The sequence below is a fragment of the Colias philodice genome, chromosome 13 (genome assembly GCF_061535455.1).
Source record: "Colias philodice isolate Cphi_HAF_F1 chromosome 13, ilColPhil1 Martin Lab GWU primary, whole genome shotgun sequence".
Taxonomy (NCBI): domain Eukaryota; kingdom Metazoa; phylum Arthropoda; class Insecta; order Lepidoptera; family Pieridae; genus Colias; species Colias philodice.
Window position 1 is genome coordinate 608440 of NC_143098.1, and position 17386 is coordinate 625825.

Here is a 17386-nt window from a genome sequence, read left to right on the forward strand (position 1 = left end):
GTGTGTGCTATATGGTGGTGGAATTTAGCAGCAGACAACGATCCAAACAGTTCATCAGAGAACTCTCTATGATAGATCCGTTACAATACGCATAAGTATGCGACTTCTCTACGCAGTGAGAGAGAATGAAGCCGAGAACGAGTCGCACAGCACATAATGACCCATTGTTCTAAAATGTATTCTTCATGTTTAGATGGATATTATGTTGTTGGACCCATTAGTGTAATTTTAACAAAAAATATCAATGTCCATTATAGGAACCAAAGCAAATCCAGTCATGGACAATTGTTGTACAATATTGGAACCCTTTGTTTGAAATGGTCGTGATAGGTATATTATTAATCAGAAAGAAAAGACAATACAGAAAAGCGCATGCAATTTTCAACCTTTAAAAAAAGTTTATTTTCGACATATGTCCATAAATGGATATATCCATAGAATTAAATCCAGTTATGAACACTGATGAATTTTATTTAAACAACATAACCTATCATGATACTAAATCGTGTAATATTTCGTACACTTAACTACTATAAATAAAAGTAATAACAAATTTTGCTGACATTAATACAAAAATTCTTATAACCAAAATTGTGTCCTCACTTCCTTAAGGATTTTCTTAGTAAAAACGGATTTCTTCGAAACGAGTCGCAGCAGCTAAACATAACGTTCTGCCATCTTCAAACATTTTGGCCGAATAAGATGAAATGTCGTATTTTGATAGCTTATGAACCAAACTTTTATTTTAAGTATTGCCAAATTATATAACGTTAATTTTGGTCTTAATATTTAAATTTAATATTTATTTTGTCCATTACTGGATGCTTGTCCACGACTGGTGCCGTTACCTTACATGACGCAAGTAAAATATATTCAACATCCATTGGAGCCAAAGGACAGGCTGTCTAGCTGAGGATCTTCTCTTTGGCTGTAAAAACTCTTTGTAAAATGATTTCATTGAATATAAAATAACATAACATTTAATATGTTAACCAAGGTCAAGAGAAAATACCGGAGTGATAACAGCCTCCTAAGACTTACGATAATCCTGTGGTCGGTGTATTTATTCTTTTCTATCAGAAGAAGAATCTTACGAACGAAAAGCTTACAAAAAATGAGAAATCTACACGGCTCATTAAACTTCTCTGGTTTGACAATTCGTAGGACGACGTTTGTCGGGCATAGCTAAAAACTATTCATTTTTCATGATTGATATTCTCACTAATATAATCCCTCACAGTCTCCGATCCTCCTGTCCTCCGGCTCGAATCCGTGCAATTCCTTGTAAATGCAGCCATTGCGTCACCGGCGATAACATTATTTTCGCCGTGTCGCTAGTGACGCCCACCGCGCTCGATGTTTTTAGTTTTTACACTCGTAATGTATTTTATCGACAAATTATCGAGTGAGGCCAGATAATTTTTTATGCAAATATTTATTAAAGTTAATGAATCTCTATTTAGAAGGAAGTTTTAGAACTTAGATAATATATTATTTTTCTTTATGTCTGATTGATTTACTAATTGAATTGAATATTATTACATTTTTATTTATAGGCACTGATAAAATCAGCTTTATATTCATTTTTTAATGGACAGTTTATTTTCCTAATTTAAATTTATACACTTTATTTCAGTTTGATAATTTCTCGCGTATTTTGCTTGCCTTGGATACATTTAAATAGTGCAGTATTTCTCAAATTAACATCAATTATTTCTATTTATCTCTACTTCTGCTACTCCTAGACTCTCAAGTTTAAAACAGAATATGTTATTGTTACCTATTAAAAAGACTTTTTCATAATAATGCTTTCAGGAAAAAATCGTAATTTATACCAGCACGATAACGATAAATACACGTCACGATAATTCATAAACGCTTTTGCATACAAATCATCGTCGATAAGATACACTTCGCTGTATACCAATCCATATAGACGAGTGACGAGTCGAGAGTCCTGCGATAGTCGATAAACTACAAACATCCGTACATCACTAAAAGCGCGCGGACGACGAGCTCAGTTTGAATCGCGATACAGTCGAGGTTGATCGTGTTTTTTGTGTTTATCTGAACCGCTATTACTACGAAACCATGGTGAGTTTTTTGATAAAATCTTATGTAAAAAATAATTTATTAAATAAAGCTAAGAATATTATTAAACATAAAAATATGTTTCTAAATAATCGTGAAATATAGGTATGTTATAATTAGTAGAATACATAATAATATGCGTTTATTTTTACAAAACGTATTATGAATCATAAAAACAAACTCAAACTCAAACTCAAACTCAAACATTCATTTATTCAATTAGACTACTATTTAGTAGCACTTTCGAATCGTCATTACATAAGTATTTTTAACATTTACCACCGATTCGGAAAGCAGTATCTATGGAGAAGAATCGGCAAGAAACTCCATAGTTGCTCTTTTAAATCATGTCAATATTACATAATATGTAACTTATATCTAACTACATAATAATATATCATAATATGCCAAAGAACTGTCCTGTGGTTTTTACGCGACAACCCTCCATGGGTCTTTATCGTCCATATATTCCTGAATACTGTAGTACGCTCTCTGAACTAGTACATTTTTTATATAAGTTTTAAATTTAGAACTACTAAACTCTTTAATATTGTGAGGAATTTTATTATATAAGCGTATACCTTGACCCATAAATGAATTTTTAACTTTAGCTAATCGGAAAAATGGCATTTCAATTCTATTCCTGTTCCTTGTGCCATAATCGTGTCTATCTCCTACTCTTGTGTGTATGTCGGAGCTTTTGTGTACATGCAAAATATTATTAAATATATACTGTGATGGTACAGTAAGGATACCAGTATTCTTAAAATGATCTCTTAGTGAGTCCCGAGCACGTAAATTATATATAGAGCGAATGGCTCTTTTCTGTAATATAAATATAGATTCTATATCTGCAGCCTTGCCCCACAGTAGAATTCCATAGGACATAATGCTATGAAAGTAGCTGAAATAAACCAATCTAGCTGTATCTTCATCGGTGAGATGCCTTATTTTTCGGACTGCATATGCAGCTGAACTGAGCTTACCTGCAGCGGTGTTGACATGGGCTCCCCACTGTAGTTTCTCGTCCAATGTTAACCCTAGAAATACAGTAGACTCAGTAGGATGCAATACCTCCCCGTTCAAGGTAATATCTCTGTTTAACTTTTTTACATTAGGAAGTAAAAATTCAACACAAGTGGTTTTTTTGGCATTTAATAATAAATTATTGGCAGTAAACCATTTAGATATGTGTAAAAGAGCACTGTTCACTTCGTCAACATTTGGGTTATGCCTATCCACATTAAAAATTAATGAGGTATCATCTGCAAACAGAACTATTTCACACCTATCCTGCAAATAAAAGGGAAGATCATTGATATATACCAAGAACAAGAAGGGACCTAAAATTGACCCCTGTGGAACACCAATGTTAATTGACGCACCGCTAGAACGTTCTCCATTAACAACTACAGTCTGTATCCTATCATGCAGGTATGACGCTATGAGGTTCTGGGCTTTTCCTTTAATTCCATAGTGATTAAGTTTACGTAACAAAGTACAATGTTCAACGCAGTCAAATGCCTTGGAGAGGTCACAAAAAATCCCCAGAGCATTTTTTGAGTTTTCCCATGCTTTATATATATGTGTTAGAAGTGCAACTCCAGCATCTGTGGTTGAGCGCCCCTTTGTGAAACCAAACTGTTTGGTGTGCAGTAAATTATTAGATGCAAAATGACTACTCAATTGGTTTAAAATTAACTTCTCGAATACCTTACTTAATGTTGGTAAAATAGAGATAGGTCTATAATTGTTACAGTCTTCTTGATCGCCCTTCTTAAATAGAGGTATAACTTTACTAAGCTTTAGTAAATTAGGAAATGTACCATAGTCACAACACTTATTAAATATGAAAGCTAAATTTTTCGCAATATTTTCTATTATATTATTAACTAGATTTACGGACATTCCCCAAAGATCACAAGTATTTTTTAGATTAAGCGTCTTAAAGGCAGTAACAATATCACTAGCAGTTACGTGTCGTAATTCAAATAATGTACTACACCCCGCAACATGGTCCCTCAAAAAGGTTTCTGCAAGTGCTGAAGACGAATTTAAACTATTAGTAATAGTAGCAGGGACACTACTGAAGAATTCTTCAAAAGCAAGAGCAACATCAGCACTTTTGTCAATAACCCTGTCATTATTTACAAGTTTTATGGTATTACTTGATTTGCTTTTACCCATTTCACCATTAATAATTGACCAAACTGTTTTAACTTTATTATCAGAGTCGCGTATTTTTTCTTTGATATATAATCGCTTTGCAGTAAAACAAACTTTTTTAAAAATTTTTGAGTAATTTCTAACATAACTAAGAAAAGATGGGTCTTTATTATATTGCTTCATACCATATAATTCATAAAGAATGTTCCTGCACCTATGTATACTAGCTGTCGCCCATTTACTAAATGGTAAATCCTTGGTAATATTTAAAGATTTAACTTTAAATATTTTTTCAAATTCATTATGTACTAAATTAAAAAGATTATTAAACATTTCACAAGGACTATTAGGAAAGGATTGATCATTTAGTACGGGCAGGTTTTTATTAATATTATTCCTAAACTTATTAATGCCTTTTTTAGTTATAGGCCTAACATTAATCCTTTTAAATTTAGGTATGCAATCCCATTCAAAAACTACTTTCTGGCCACAGTGATCCGAAGTCAATGTATTGAGAATATTTTTCTCTAAACAGATGCAGTCACAGTATATATTATCAATACAGGTTGCAGAAGTAGTTGTTATTCGTGTGGGTTCGTTAAAAAGTTTATATAGATTAAATGACTGAAATAAATTAACAATTCGTGTAGCCGTTTGTGTTTGTAAGAGTAAATCAATATTAAAATCACCACATACTATAACTTTTTTTTTACTCCTGCCTAGACGCTTTAATATTTCTTCCATGACTGTCTCAAACATATTATAGTCACTGGAAGGGGGTCTATAAACGCAAACAATAATATAACGCTCCAGCTCCACACAGGACAGTTCAATGGTCCGTTCTACAGAAAGACTAACAATGTCAGTTCGTTCTTTACATTTTACACTATCATGTACAAAAATAACAGAACCTCCGTGAATAGCCTGTGTCCTAAAGTATATACTTTTTAATTTGTAATTTTCAATATTTACTAACGACTGACATTGTTTAAGCCAATGTTCTGTTACACAAAATATTTTAATATTGTTATCATTCAGAAACAATTCTATTTCTAACAATTTGCTAGCCAAGCCTTGAATATTTTGATGCACAATGGAAAAAGACTGCTTAGCTGTTGTCTTATATACTAGTTTAAATCTAGCTTAGGGCTAGATTGTCTGTCTACACTTAATCTAGGTTGATGTATAAAATTACTACTACATAAAATTATAGTAGATTGATGGTCTGATACCGAACATGTACCAGACTGGTTAATATTATATGCTATTAACATAGCAAGTTCACGCTTATATCTATATGGCAGATACACTGTATTCTTTGTCAAAGTAAACGATTTAATACATGAGTTAATGTCAAAGTAAATAAATGCATCACGATGATGATTTGTTAGGTTATACAATTTTAAATTCATATAATGAATTAATCTATTTTGTTCTTGTGTTAAACCAGGTAGGTATGGCAAGGTACACAACATAAATTTACATTTAGTCTTACTACTAATATCTAACATTTTTTTTAATCCTACATCAATATCCTTATTATTTATATTTAAACTGTCCCCATATAATATAATTACAATATTATTCTTATTAAAGCTGAAATGATCCAGTGATTTGATTATATATTTAAATGAACTGTTAGGCGTACAAACATTAGTAACTTTAAGCCCTAAGTTGTTGAGCATAGCGCCAAATCCCTGACCAATATTATCTGACAACACAATTATTTCCTGCTTTGAAAGGTATTTAGTATTACTGGTTGTAATTGTGGTAGTGGGTTTAACACTATGTATGTCTGTGTAGTCAGGCTTATGGGGCGACGGTTGCTCATTGTCATTGTTTGAACACTGACATACATATTTATTGGTCAGCGACTCAAAACGATCCATATTCTCATTGCTCAACTTAATAAGATAATCTGCCTCTTGTATATGCTCATTAATTTGCATTTGGGCAGAAGAGTATTTCTGGTTCACATCAGTTAACATTTGACTTAAGGAGTCTATCTTCTCCTTAAGTTCAGTTGTTTCTACATCATATAACATTTTATAGTATTCTAGATCCCTATGATATTTATCTAACTCCTGAACAAGGTTTATGTTGTCTTTCTTTAGTTGAACTATCTTTTTTAAAGAACTCTTTCTAACAATAGATTGCGTACGCTTGATGAACTTATTTATTCTAAGATATTTTTTTAACTTCTTATGTGAAGAGAAATTGATTTTTTTAAAGTTTATAGAGCCACTTAACTGTCCACATTCAATTAATTCATCATGAAGACTACTTGGTGTGTTGCATTGCCGCTTGGGATTGTCCTCTTGCGCTTCCATTAAGCTACATTCCAACTCAGCGATACGGCTAAGAGCTTTCTCATGGTCACTAGAGCACTGCTGGAAGCTGTCCACAACGTCTTGTAGGGCTTTGCACTTGTCTTCACTATAAATGTATTTCATGTGTAGTTCAGCCAGCTCGGCCTTAAGAAGAGAGTTCTTTTTTATAATTCCTTGAAATAATATAAAGTCTGAGAACTAAGATTCACATTTTATCTCACCGACGCGGTTAGTCATAAGTTTTAACAATTAAACTTACTTTGTAACATACAATATTAACTTACTTAAGCAAGCAAGTACAGTGTAGGCTTTTGTGCGGAAAATCTTGATACTAACATAGGTGTAAGGTTGTTGAAGATTATTGTTAAATTAAATGTATATTTTGCTGTAATACGATCTTACAGCTATATAAAAACCAAAAACGTTAATCTGAACGATAAATGAATTGTAATCTACCTACCTGTTACCTATGTTTATTAGCCAAGCCAATTAATAAGTAAAGATAAAAAATACAATTAAAACTAACCGCCTATTTTGTTTATATTTTTAATATCAAGGATTGTCATGGATTTATTATCTCATTCCAAAAAAGATAACCGTACATTTAAAAGAACTAAGTGTGAATAATACTTCACTGTATAAACCATCAAAATGTTAATTATAAAACATGTAATAATATCAACAATTATGAAAAATCAATCGATAGATTATTATTTATTACTTTCGCAATAAACGCTAAATTATCAAAGGACTTATCATAAATAGGTAGGTACATTGGATTGATAGCCGATTTCAAGAAATCAAAACACTTTTCCCGCGTATTTACTTGACGAAATATTTTAAATTCTTCGCTCTTAATGAATGAGTTAGTTCATAGTTTAATCAATTCGTGGCGATCATTTTTAAATTATTTTTAAACAATTAATTATTACATTACAATATTCCCTGCTTATTATAAGCAACAAACTTGCATCCTATAAAATTGCACAATTGTTCTTCCATATGCCAAAGTGCATTAAGATATGGAGAAGTATCTTATCAAGTTTCCTAATTATTACTGTTTAGGCCTTTATATGATACTAGCGGTCCGCCCCGGCTTCGCCCGTGGTACATATTTCACAATAAAAGGTAGCCTATGTTCTTTCGCAGGGTCTAAAGATTATCTGTGCCAAATTTCATCAAAGTCGGTCCAGTAGTTTATGCGTGAAAACCATACATACATACATACATACAAACCTTTCCTCTTTATAATATTAGTATAGATTATTATCTCTTTTTAAATGGAACTTTCTTAACCGACATCCCCTAAAATGCTGTTGAACAATGATGAGTTTCCCAATTTGCGACGTAGCTTGCTTTTTACGTTTTTTATTTATTTCAAAAATCAAAAATATTTAATACTTATATTATCAACAATAGCAACACACAATCCTATCACATTTCACATCAGCTCAGACCTAAACTTAATACCCTACATCATTACAGAACTTTCTAAATGTCTGATGTCTAGATTTTAACCACACTTTCAATCTAAGTCGCTTTTCACTTGAGAAAATTATTTTCCTGAAGAGATAATTATTGTTTTCCAAACCGGGATAAAGACGGGATATAATATATTTGTCACTTTGGAATATGTATCTATCTTTCCTTTCCTCGGTCCAGTGCTTTCGGATGCCGTCCATTTCAAACAAGCAAACATACATTATATATTTCCACTTTATAATGTTAGTAAGGTCTTATATAGCCCAGTTTAGTTATACATAATCTTATATATAAAATTCTCGTGTCACAATGTTAGTCTGCATACTCCTCCGAAACGGGTGGACCGATTCTCATGAAATTTTCTGTGCATATCGGGTAAGTCTGAGAATCGGCCAACATCTATTTTTCATATGTACCACGGGCGAAGCCGGGGCGGACCGCTAGTATTATATATAGTATAATATTATGTATAACTAATATTCTGTATAGTATAGCCCAGTTTACAACAATTCCCAATAAAAAAATAAAACAATTAAATACAAATATCGCAATAACAGAAAAATATGCCCTTCTCAAAGTCAGATCAATCTGCAGGCTATCATCAAATCGGAACAATACAAATAGACGACAAGGTAGGAGCTAGTTAATATACCTACATAACAATCTCATGTACCTAGTCCCTAGACAGTAATGCATGCATGCCATGCGTTTATGTGCATTGTCATGCTGCATGAGTGACTATCAAGTCATGCAATTTGTATACAGTACGTTCAGCTTGAGTATAATGCATGACACAAAAAACACATGTTTTTGCATGACATGCACCGATTTAAAGGATCATGCGTGCTTGTCAGTCATACTTGCAACTTGCAAGTTTGCAACTATGGAGTTACTTGCCCTTTCTTCTCCATAGATACTGTTTTCTGAATCGGTGGTAAATATTAAAAATATGTTATGGCGATTCAAAAGTAGGTACTTCTAGAAGAAGTCTAATTGAATAAACAATGTTTGAGTTTGAATAGTTTGCATGTCATGCATTACAATAATTAAAATAAGACGATCATTCATGCATGACACCACATAAAGCATGTCATGCTGAATTACCATCTAGGGACGCCTATACACGCGTATACAACAACGAAAAAACTAAAAAATCTGAGAAACAATTATAAAAATATGTCACAAAAATAGATCGTGCAGTGGATTATAATTATTGAAGAAGAGCTAAGTGGAATGAATTCATAGATTATTATAACAGTCCGACGTTTCTTCGTAAAACTACATTTATAATTGTGACACATTATTATTTTTTTTCATTTCACACAACGGACACGTAATACAAACAAACATAATATATTGTTTTTTTAACGCGACGGAACACAATTCACTATCATAAAAAAATCATAGCGTAATTTTTACGTACAACGTATTTTTTTACTTTTCATGTAATAATATATTCGATACCTATTAAAAAAAGTTCACACGAAGTTTGAAGAATGACACTAAAACTTTTAAGGTCGAGGTAAAATATACATCACTATTTTCGAATTTGTTTATTATTAGAAGCCTATATAGGAATATTATTTATACAGTTTATTTTATTAACATAGGTAATTGATAGTAATCAATTCTTCCTAAAATTATAATACACCACACGCGGAAATCAGGAAGGAACTGCCAAAAAACCATCTAGCTAGAGCTACCAGTAGTTCAAAATCGCATCACGTGCTCATTGTTTTGATGACGACATACACACAAACACACTATAGCTATTTATAGCTTCTTGCGATCAGCGCTTACCGTTCGCAAATACAGCAGTTTTGGAAATAACCACAGGATAAATGTTAATAATGACATTGTTATTGGAAGAATTTATGACAGTAAATTAGTATAATTAGTAATTATTGCGACGATCACGTATGAAGTAACTAGTAGACCAATAAAGAAGTCCTTGTATTCATCTTTATCTTTTTAAATTGGATGATTTATCAAAATCTATGGCGACTATAATTCTATCCAATTCAATACAAACTTTTTAGTAACTTAACATATTCAATTAACAACTTTTTTTTAATAATCTTTTTAAAGTTTGTTTGTTTGAACGCGCTAATCTCGGTAACTACTGGTCCGATTTGAAAAATTATTTCGGTGTTAGATAGCCCATTTATCCAGGAAAGCTATAGGCTATAATATATCATAACGCTAAGAACAACATGTCCGGAGCACTGCGGGTAAAACCGCGGAGCACAGCTAGTTTTAAATAAAAGCAGTAATTATACGATACAATAATACTTTTTACAACATCGGAATCCATGTAATCCGAAGAGAATTATGCAACAAACGTAACTGTTTATAAATGAAAACAAAAACGAAAGAACCTTTCATCCTTAGCTACATTAATTAAAATTGAAAAACCAAGACCATCAAACCATTACACAATCAAAGTTCAACATTATGTCAATTTCCAAACACGAGTGAGATAAAATTATAACGTTATTTCAAAACTAATAACTAAATCGTCGGATCTTCGTGAATCAGGTTTATTTCGAGATCCCGTGTACCGTGGAAGCTCGCTCGTGGAGAATATACAAATATATTGTCTTGTCTACCCTTACTAGCTGCTATCTTTATCTTTTATTACTCGCCGAAATGACGTGTGAAATATGCCGTAACGTGTGCATTCACTACAATAGCATCTGTGTTATGTACAGTTCATATTTTTGGAGTTAGTAAAACCTATGAATTGTGCTCTATGGATATGTACAAAAGGACACTGTTCGCACACTTTTCAGGAGTATTTTCTCTGACAAATTTAAGCTAACTAAAGACGACTACATTCCTATTTCTGTAGGATTTTTCTTTGCATATTCTTCCTCGTCATACTCGTACTATCAGTGTAACCCCAAAAACTTTCTAGTAGACGGACTTTCTCCATTCATCCATTCATCCATTTCTACTTAAATATCGTATTTTCCAAACTGCTCTATAATATATCTAGTAACCATAAAAACTAATAATTCCACATAGGAAACAAAGCTTGTAAACATAACAACAATATGTAGGTATCAAAACAGTATATCATCTAAACTGGCGGCTCGCCAATCTTAGAGAATATTATCCTAGTAGAGTTAAACTGGACTTAATAGATGATATTAATCTTAATGTAAATCCTCAACTAAACGAGATCTTGATGTATGTGTCCAAACACAATTATTAAAATAGAGATTCAACATGAAATAAAATAACATTGATTCACATTGGACACATAAAACTGAGACTCTTGTTAGCTCTAAAATTGATGGAAAAAAAGAAATTTTCGAAATAATTGTTTCCATCGCATATATCCTGAGGAAATAAATATAAAAAACAACTAATCGAATCTATTCAATATATATTACGATTCTGTCGCAAAATTTTGAGACCTAATCTTTTACGAGAAGAAACTGTAGGCAAATAGGCAAGCCAGTCTGAAGGAAGTTAATTCCAAGCCAATCTACAAATTCCAGCCAATCAAATCGGACGGACAACATGCAAGAGCGAACCAGATCGCGCCCACATTTGATAAATCGCTGGGAATGTTTAAAAAATTCTATTTTCACGGCACTCCGGCTGGATTACAATTATAAATACCGAAATACGGGACACCTCATCGTTCCACACGGTACTGCGTATTGTTGGGCGGCAGGTGCCAAATATCGTGTGTCATTGACACTTCACTGGTGGGCGACGTCCTTCGAGATAATATGATTTTTGAAACATTGTCTAAAACGCCGTGTTTTGTACATATATAGGTGTACGTGAGCGTGCAAAAACGATGGGCATGACACATTTTTTGTGAACGAAATTCGTGTGATTCACTGATCGACAGCTTTTTCAAACTAAAAAAAAAACTGAAATTGTTTCAATAACTTTTTTATTAAAGGAAATCTTTATACAAATTGCATATATTTTATGTCACATACTTTTTCTTCGAGACGCAAGTTAAGAAACATTATCATCAAGTACCTAGTTCCTTCTGGATTAAACTGAAACGACCTTCATAACTGTTTTTTTCTCAAACTTTAAATGCAACAGGCTATGATTACATATCGTGTAATAACTCTATTCAATAGCAATAGCATAGCTGCACCCGGGAAGTTCAAAATAGACTTAAACGACCACCAATCATCAATCAGAGACACTAACTGGGGGGGACACAACTAACATTCCGATGTCTTATTATTTCCAATGTGGAAAAATGACAGACCTACATATAGGTCGTCTAGATGCATCACTTCCTCATACTGGAAATAAAATATTAAGCTATCAGTATGACTGGCCGGTTGGCTGGTTGGCTTGGTTGGTAGTGACCCTGCCTTCCAAGCCACTGGTCGTGGGTTCGATTCCCACCTGGGCCAAATATTTGTGTGATGAACATAGGTGTTTGCTCTGTGTCTGGGTGTTTATTGTCTATATTAGTATTTATTTAAAATTATATATGTATGTTTATATCAGCCATCTGGTTTCCATAACACAAGCGAAGGCTTAGTATGGGATCAGATCGTGCCGTGTGTGAAAATTGTCCCGAAATGTTTATTTATTACTAGCTGTGCTCCGCGGTTTTACCCGCAGTGCTCCGCTCCTATTGTTCTTAGCGTGATGATAAAGCCTTCCTCGATAAATGGGCTATCTAACACCGAAATAATTTTTGAAATCGGACATGCAGTTCCCGAGATTAGCACGTACAAACAAACAAACAAACAAACAAACTCTTCAGCTTTATAATATTAGTAAGTATAGATTATTTATTATCAGTGTAGCCCTTCTGGTCTATGAAATCTGATGTAACCGAAACACGAAGCATTCGCACAAACACACAATTCGAAGCCCAGTGGAAACTGGAATGATCACAATACCGTCCCACGCGAACTATTTCGGCCAGCAGGGACTTTGGGAAGGTCGCCCGTGCCGTTTGCACAATTGATGTTGCAACTGTCAACAATGTATCAACAATAATGCTGGTTAACAATGATATTATAAGTGAAGAGGTGTAGATTTACAAACACAATATCCAATCTTCGAAAACGGCACGACGCACACACGATTAGACGTTTAAGTAAGGTAGCTAAATTCAAACATCGTGAACGAAAAAGAATTAAGTGAAGTAAAATTTGGCTAATTAGCGCATATAGATGTGCCACTACTGGAGCGCTAATAACCTATCTTTTTACTTAAAATAGCATAGCTGGCAAAGAAATGCAATGAGCCTAAAAATTTGCCCCTCGTAAATACCAAAGTTTTTATAGACGCACTAAATTAAGAACAAAATATAACGGCAATCGAACACTTTAAAATCCAAAAACAAGTATGTAGGACGGTGTATATAGGTTTATTAAACGGTGAGGAAGATTTTTTTTTATCACGTTCATTAATATTTCAAAATGTTAAATAGAAACAATAATAAGCGAAATAAATGATGTTTGCTTGAAGCGATTCAGGTCAGCAAATTCGGCCAGCTTCGTGTTATTACTTTTTTTTTATTTCAGCGAAGTACTAATTATAAATTTTGATGTAAAAATACAAATACAATACAATTTACAGAATAACAGTCGTTATTTAAATTATTTTACGATTATTCCTTTAAAGGTTACAGATATATAAATTATGGTCTTAGCACAAAACAATTTAAACGCAGTCTAACTTTAAACCAGGGATAAAATACGACAAAACCAAATTAAAGATAACCCGCGCTTAAAGTTAAACCCTGTCTAAAGTTTTTTGTGGTAAGACTTATTATAATGCTCGTCCCGTATAATGCCCATATTTTAATGCTCGTCCTAAAGATTGAGTCCAGAACCAACATCGCTAATGGTTAACTAATTAAACTAGGTACTCAATTATGGACACTCTAACCAAGAAAATTAAATTCTTTTAATCATACTATTCGTCAATTAAAATCATACTATATATCACGTTTATAAAGACTCGGCCAGCACAGTAGGTGATCGCAAATAATTTTTTCCACAAGTACCCTATTGTACGTCATATTTTTTCTGTTGTATAATTTACTTGCCATCTTAATGTATTTTTCAATGTAATTTCATAATGTTAATGTTATTTTCAAATGTAATGCAGCAAAATTTATATTAATCTGTCCAGTATTTGTTTGGCGTCTAGAATGCATGTGCACCACGATCAAATCGTGTCGATTTATGTGGTGTTTCTTCTGTATGCTTAATGTATGTTTATTTTTCTATCAATAAATGGTTTAAAAAAAATATATAATAAAAACAAAATACTTGCAAAATATAACATGATTCACAGGAAAACGTTAATCCTTCGAACACTATCAATGGTATTAAACTTTAGTACACGATAATATTTCAAATTTATCAATTGATAATGATTTCGTCAAAGCTAATTTCGAAATATTCAATGGAAAACTGAATAAACAATTGGTGAATTTATGACCGGACATTTGATAAGATATGAAAGGATCTGAAGACCTATCCTGTGAATTATTGTCTATGTTATAGATGGTACTGTTAACTGTAATAGATGCATAGCAAGGCTACGAACTTTACGACAGCAAGGACAAGGACTAAGCATTCGTAGCATGTATCTAGAATTTTCTACTATTATTTGTCTAATTGGCTTATTTTTCCCAACATGGTGATTAGAAATAGCATAGGATTGGATAAGATCAGAATTTTATCAGGACAAACAAAAAATAATCCTTAAGACGATTACTAACTTTGTCAAAAAAAAGACACCCTTTATACGCATATCTACAAGAATGATATCGATACTCAATAAAAGAGTTAACATTCAAACAAATACAAATGAACAATAATTAATTGAGCGATACGAGTGTTTTTCCGCAACCAATGAAGACATTAAGAGTCACACAAACATAAACTATAGACAAACGGACATGTGAGCCTTGTTTACATGGATGATTAGATGTTATGTAAGCAGTTTGCGGAGAATCTATCAACGGTAGGAACAAACGGCGTATTTATAAATAAATTATCACTTCTCACTATAATAGAACTGAAACTGAACATAGAAGATGCAAAAATATAATAAGTTTAGTTTATAGTATTGATCTTTTTCAATGCAGGATATGCAATTTTAATAGTTGCTTCTTTTGTATTGCTTGGATACGTACATTGTTTTGGATAATAACAGAAGTAGAGATATACAGTTCATTATCACAGATCCTTAGTCTGCCCTTAAATTGTACAGCAATAAAAATATATTTACGAACGAATTTCTAAAAGTCTAACACATAATTAATAGCTAATATTATCTAAAATATACAAAAACATAATATCATTAATAACGCCGACACAAACAAACCAGCCCCAAAAGAGACCAACCCAAAAAAACTCAATTATCAAGAAATATGAATCAATTCTCGAAACCAGCCGAACCTTGGCCGTGATTACAAGATGCTCAAGTCGATCACAACTCATCGTGGATGCAGGCCGGCCCTAAAACGTAACAATCGTCCGCCTTGACCTTGCGGCACGCCCTAGATTGAGCGCACGTGGTCCGCGCCACGAGAGACACATCCTTATCCTTACTAATATTAAATGCGACAGTGTGTTTACTTGTTTGTTTGTTTGTGTTTCACGTTGCAACGAAGAGGATTAATAATGTAATTTTTGCGTCTGGAGATAGTTAGGGGGCTAAGCAGATATAATTACAATACGAATTTCCTTTGATTTTCAAAGCTAGCTTTCCTCTCTTGGTTTTGCTCCCGTAAAATATTTATAACAGCCAACGTATTCAGAACTCAGCAAAATTGTTGTCTTTATCCAAAATCTAAATCTAGTTTTATGCTGATTTTAACTTATTTCTAATCTAATCATCTAAAGCCGCATATTTGTTGTTCTTGTTATCTAGATTTGATGTTACATCTGTTCTATGATTGTTCGCTAGAGGTAATCCCTCTAAATCTAATTTTAAACGATTACTAAGTTCCACTGGAGCCACGCTAGAATTCTCTATACACAGTATCCATGAAAAGACATCGCCTATTAATTCACAATTGTCTATGATTGCCGAGCTAATAATCGACTATGTTTTCTGCGTCAATATCAATAAGATTCTCTATTTGCCTGCCAGTACTTACTGTGTTGGCTTGTTACGTACATATTACGTTACGTATATAAACATTTCCTTGTTTTTAAGTACCTAAAGTCCTACTTTTAGGGGGTATATCGTAGCCATTATTTTGGTTTCTAGTGGCTATTTTGCCTTCGATCTTTTTGGATTTCCATGGCCTGAATGCGTGACAGAACACATTTCTTACACATTATATGCGTATATTTTGGAATGATGCCACGTCGAATGGATTGTTGGAAGGATCGTCAGTCACCTTTACAGTTTACGATACGATAGAATATTAACAATATTCAAGTTTACAAGACGTTCAACGAAAATTAAAATTTCTGTAAAAAAAATTGTAAACATTATTCAAGCAATTTATGTGCATACGAAATTACATTTTAAATATTTTCTTTAGAGTTTTCATAGATTCATAGGCATTGAATTATCTATTTCCTTCCTTCATGTGAGCTCCTCCTAAACGGATGGACTGACTTGAATGAATTTTTTTGTGTCTTCAAGTGGATTCAATTATATTTTAGACTAGCTGCGCTGTTTCACCCGCGGTTTCACCCACGTGGCTCCACTCCTGTTCGTCAGCGTGATGATATAATATAGCCTATAGCCTTCCTCGATGAATGGGCTATCTAACACTGAAAGAATTTTTCAAATCGGACCGGTAGTTCCTGAGATTAGCGCGTCCAAACAAACAAACAAACTCTTCAGCTTTATAATATTAGTATAGATTTACAATTTGAATGAAGCCGCGTGCAAAAGCGAATTTCGCCCAAAAATCTGTGTATATTACAAAAAATCTCGCGAGATAAATTACTGGTAGTCGTAATAGCAACTCCTACGTATTCCTGCATTCCTGGTTAACCGCACACTACAACATTTTATAAACGCACTGTTATAAACAATGAAACGGCTAATTAACATTTTTTGCATTTTAATCGCGAATATATTGTTTCAAGTACAACACTTTTTTGTAATTTGTTCAGTTGTTAATGAGGAGGAGATTTATTTTACAGTAAACTATCACCGTGGTTGATTTAAGACCGTATCTTTTTTAAAATTGGTGACTAATTACGCCTTTTGATAATAGCAAATAAGTATAGATTTAATAATAAAATGAGTTTCGAACAGCTGTTAGATCGAATTCAAATATTAAAAAAAAATATCTAAAATTGATTTTCTCGAAGAATATTGGAAAATTTACATTA

The 17386-nt window shown here is 33.0% G+C and overlaps 3 protein-coding genes across 4 annotated transcripts in view; 1 reads left to right on the top strand and 2 right to left on the bottom strand.

The window, feature by feature from the left end:
- The window catches only part of LOC149483156 (uncharacterized), a 69077-nt gene that overhangs the window by 26362 nt on the left and 25329 nt on the right, over nt 1-17386 (bottom strand). The gene's annotated exons all lie outside the window — the stretch shown is intronic.
- The window catches only part of LOC149483157 (transforming growth factor beta-1-induced transcript 1 protein), a 28249-nt gene continuing 12835 nt past the window's right edge, over nt 1973-17386 (top strand). Inside the window, exon 1 of the mRNA XM_089702188.1 lies at nt 1973-2094. Within this exon, the coding sequence (XP_089558314.1) occupies nt 2092-2094 (3 nt within the window). The 5' untranslated portion in view covers nt 1973-2091. The remainder of the gene's footprint in view (nt 2095-17386) is intronic.
- LOC149483158 (uncharacterized) lies at nt 2285-6824 on the bottom strand. Its single transcript, XM_089702877.1, has 2 exons — nt 6809-6824; nt 2285-6760 (listed from the first exon to the last, which is right to left on the bottom strand). The coding sequence occupies exons 1-2, from the start codon at nt 6822-6824 to the stop codon at nt 5385-5387; spliced, it is 1392 nt and encodes a 463-aa protein (XP_089559003.1). The 3' UTR covers nt 2285-5384.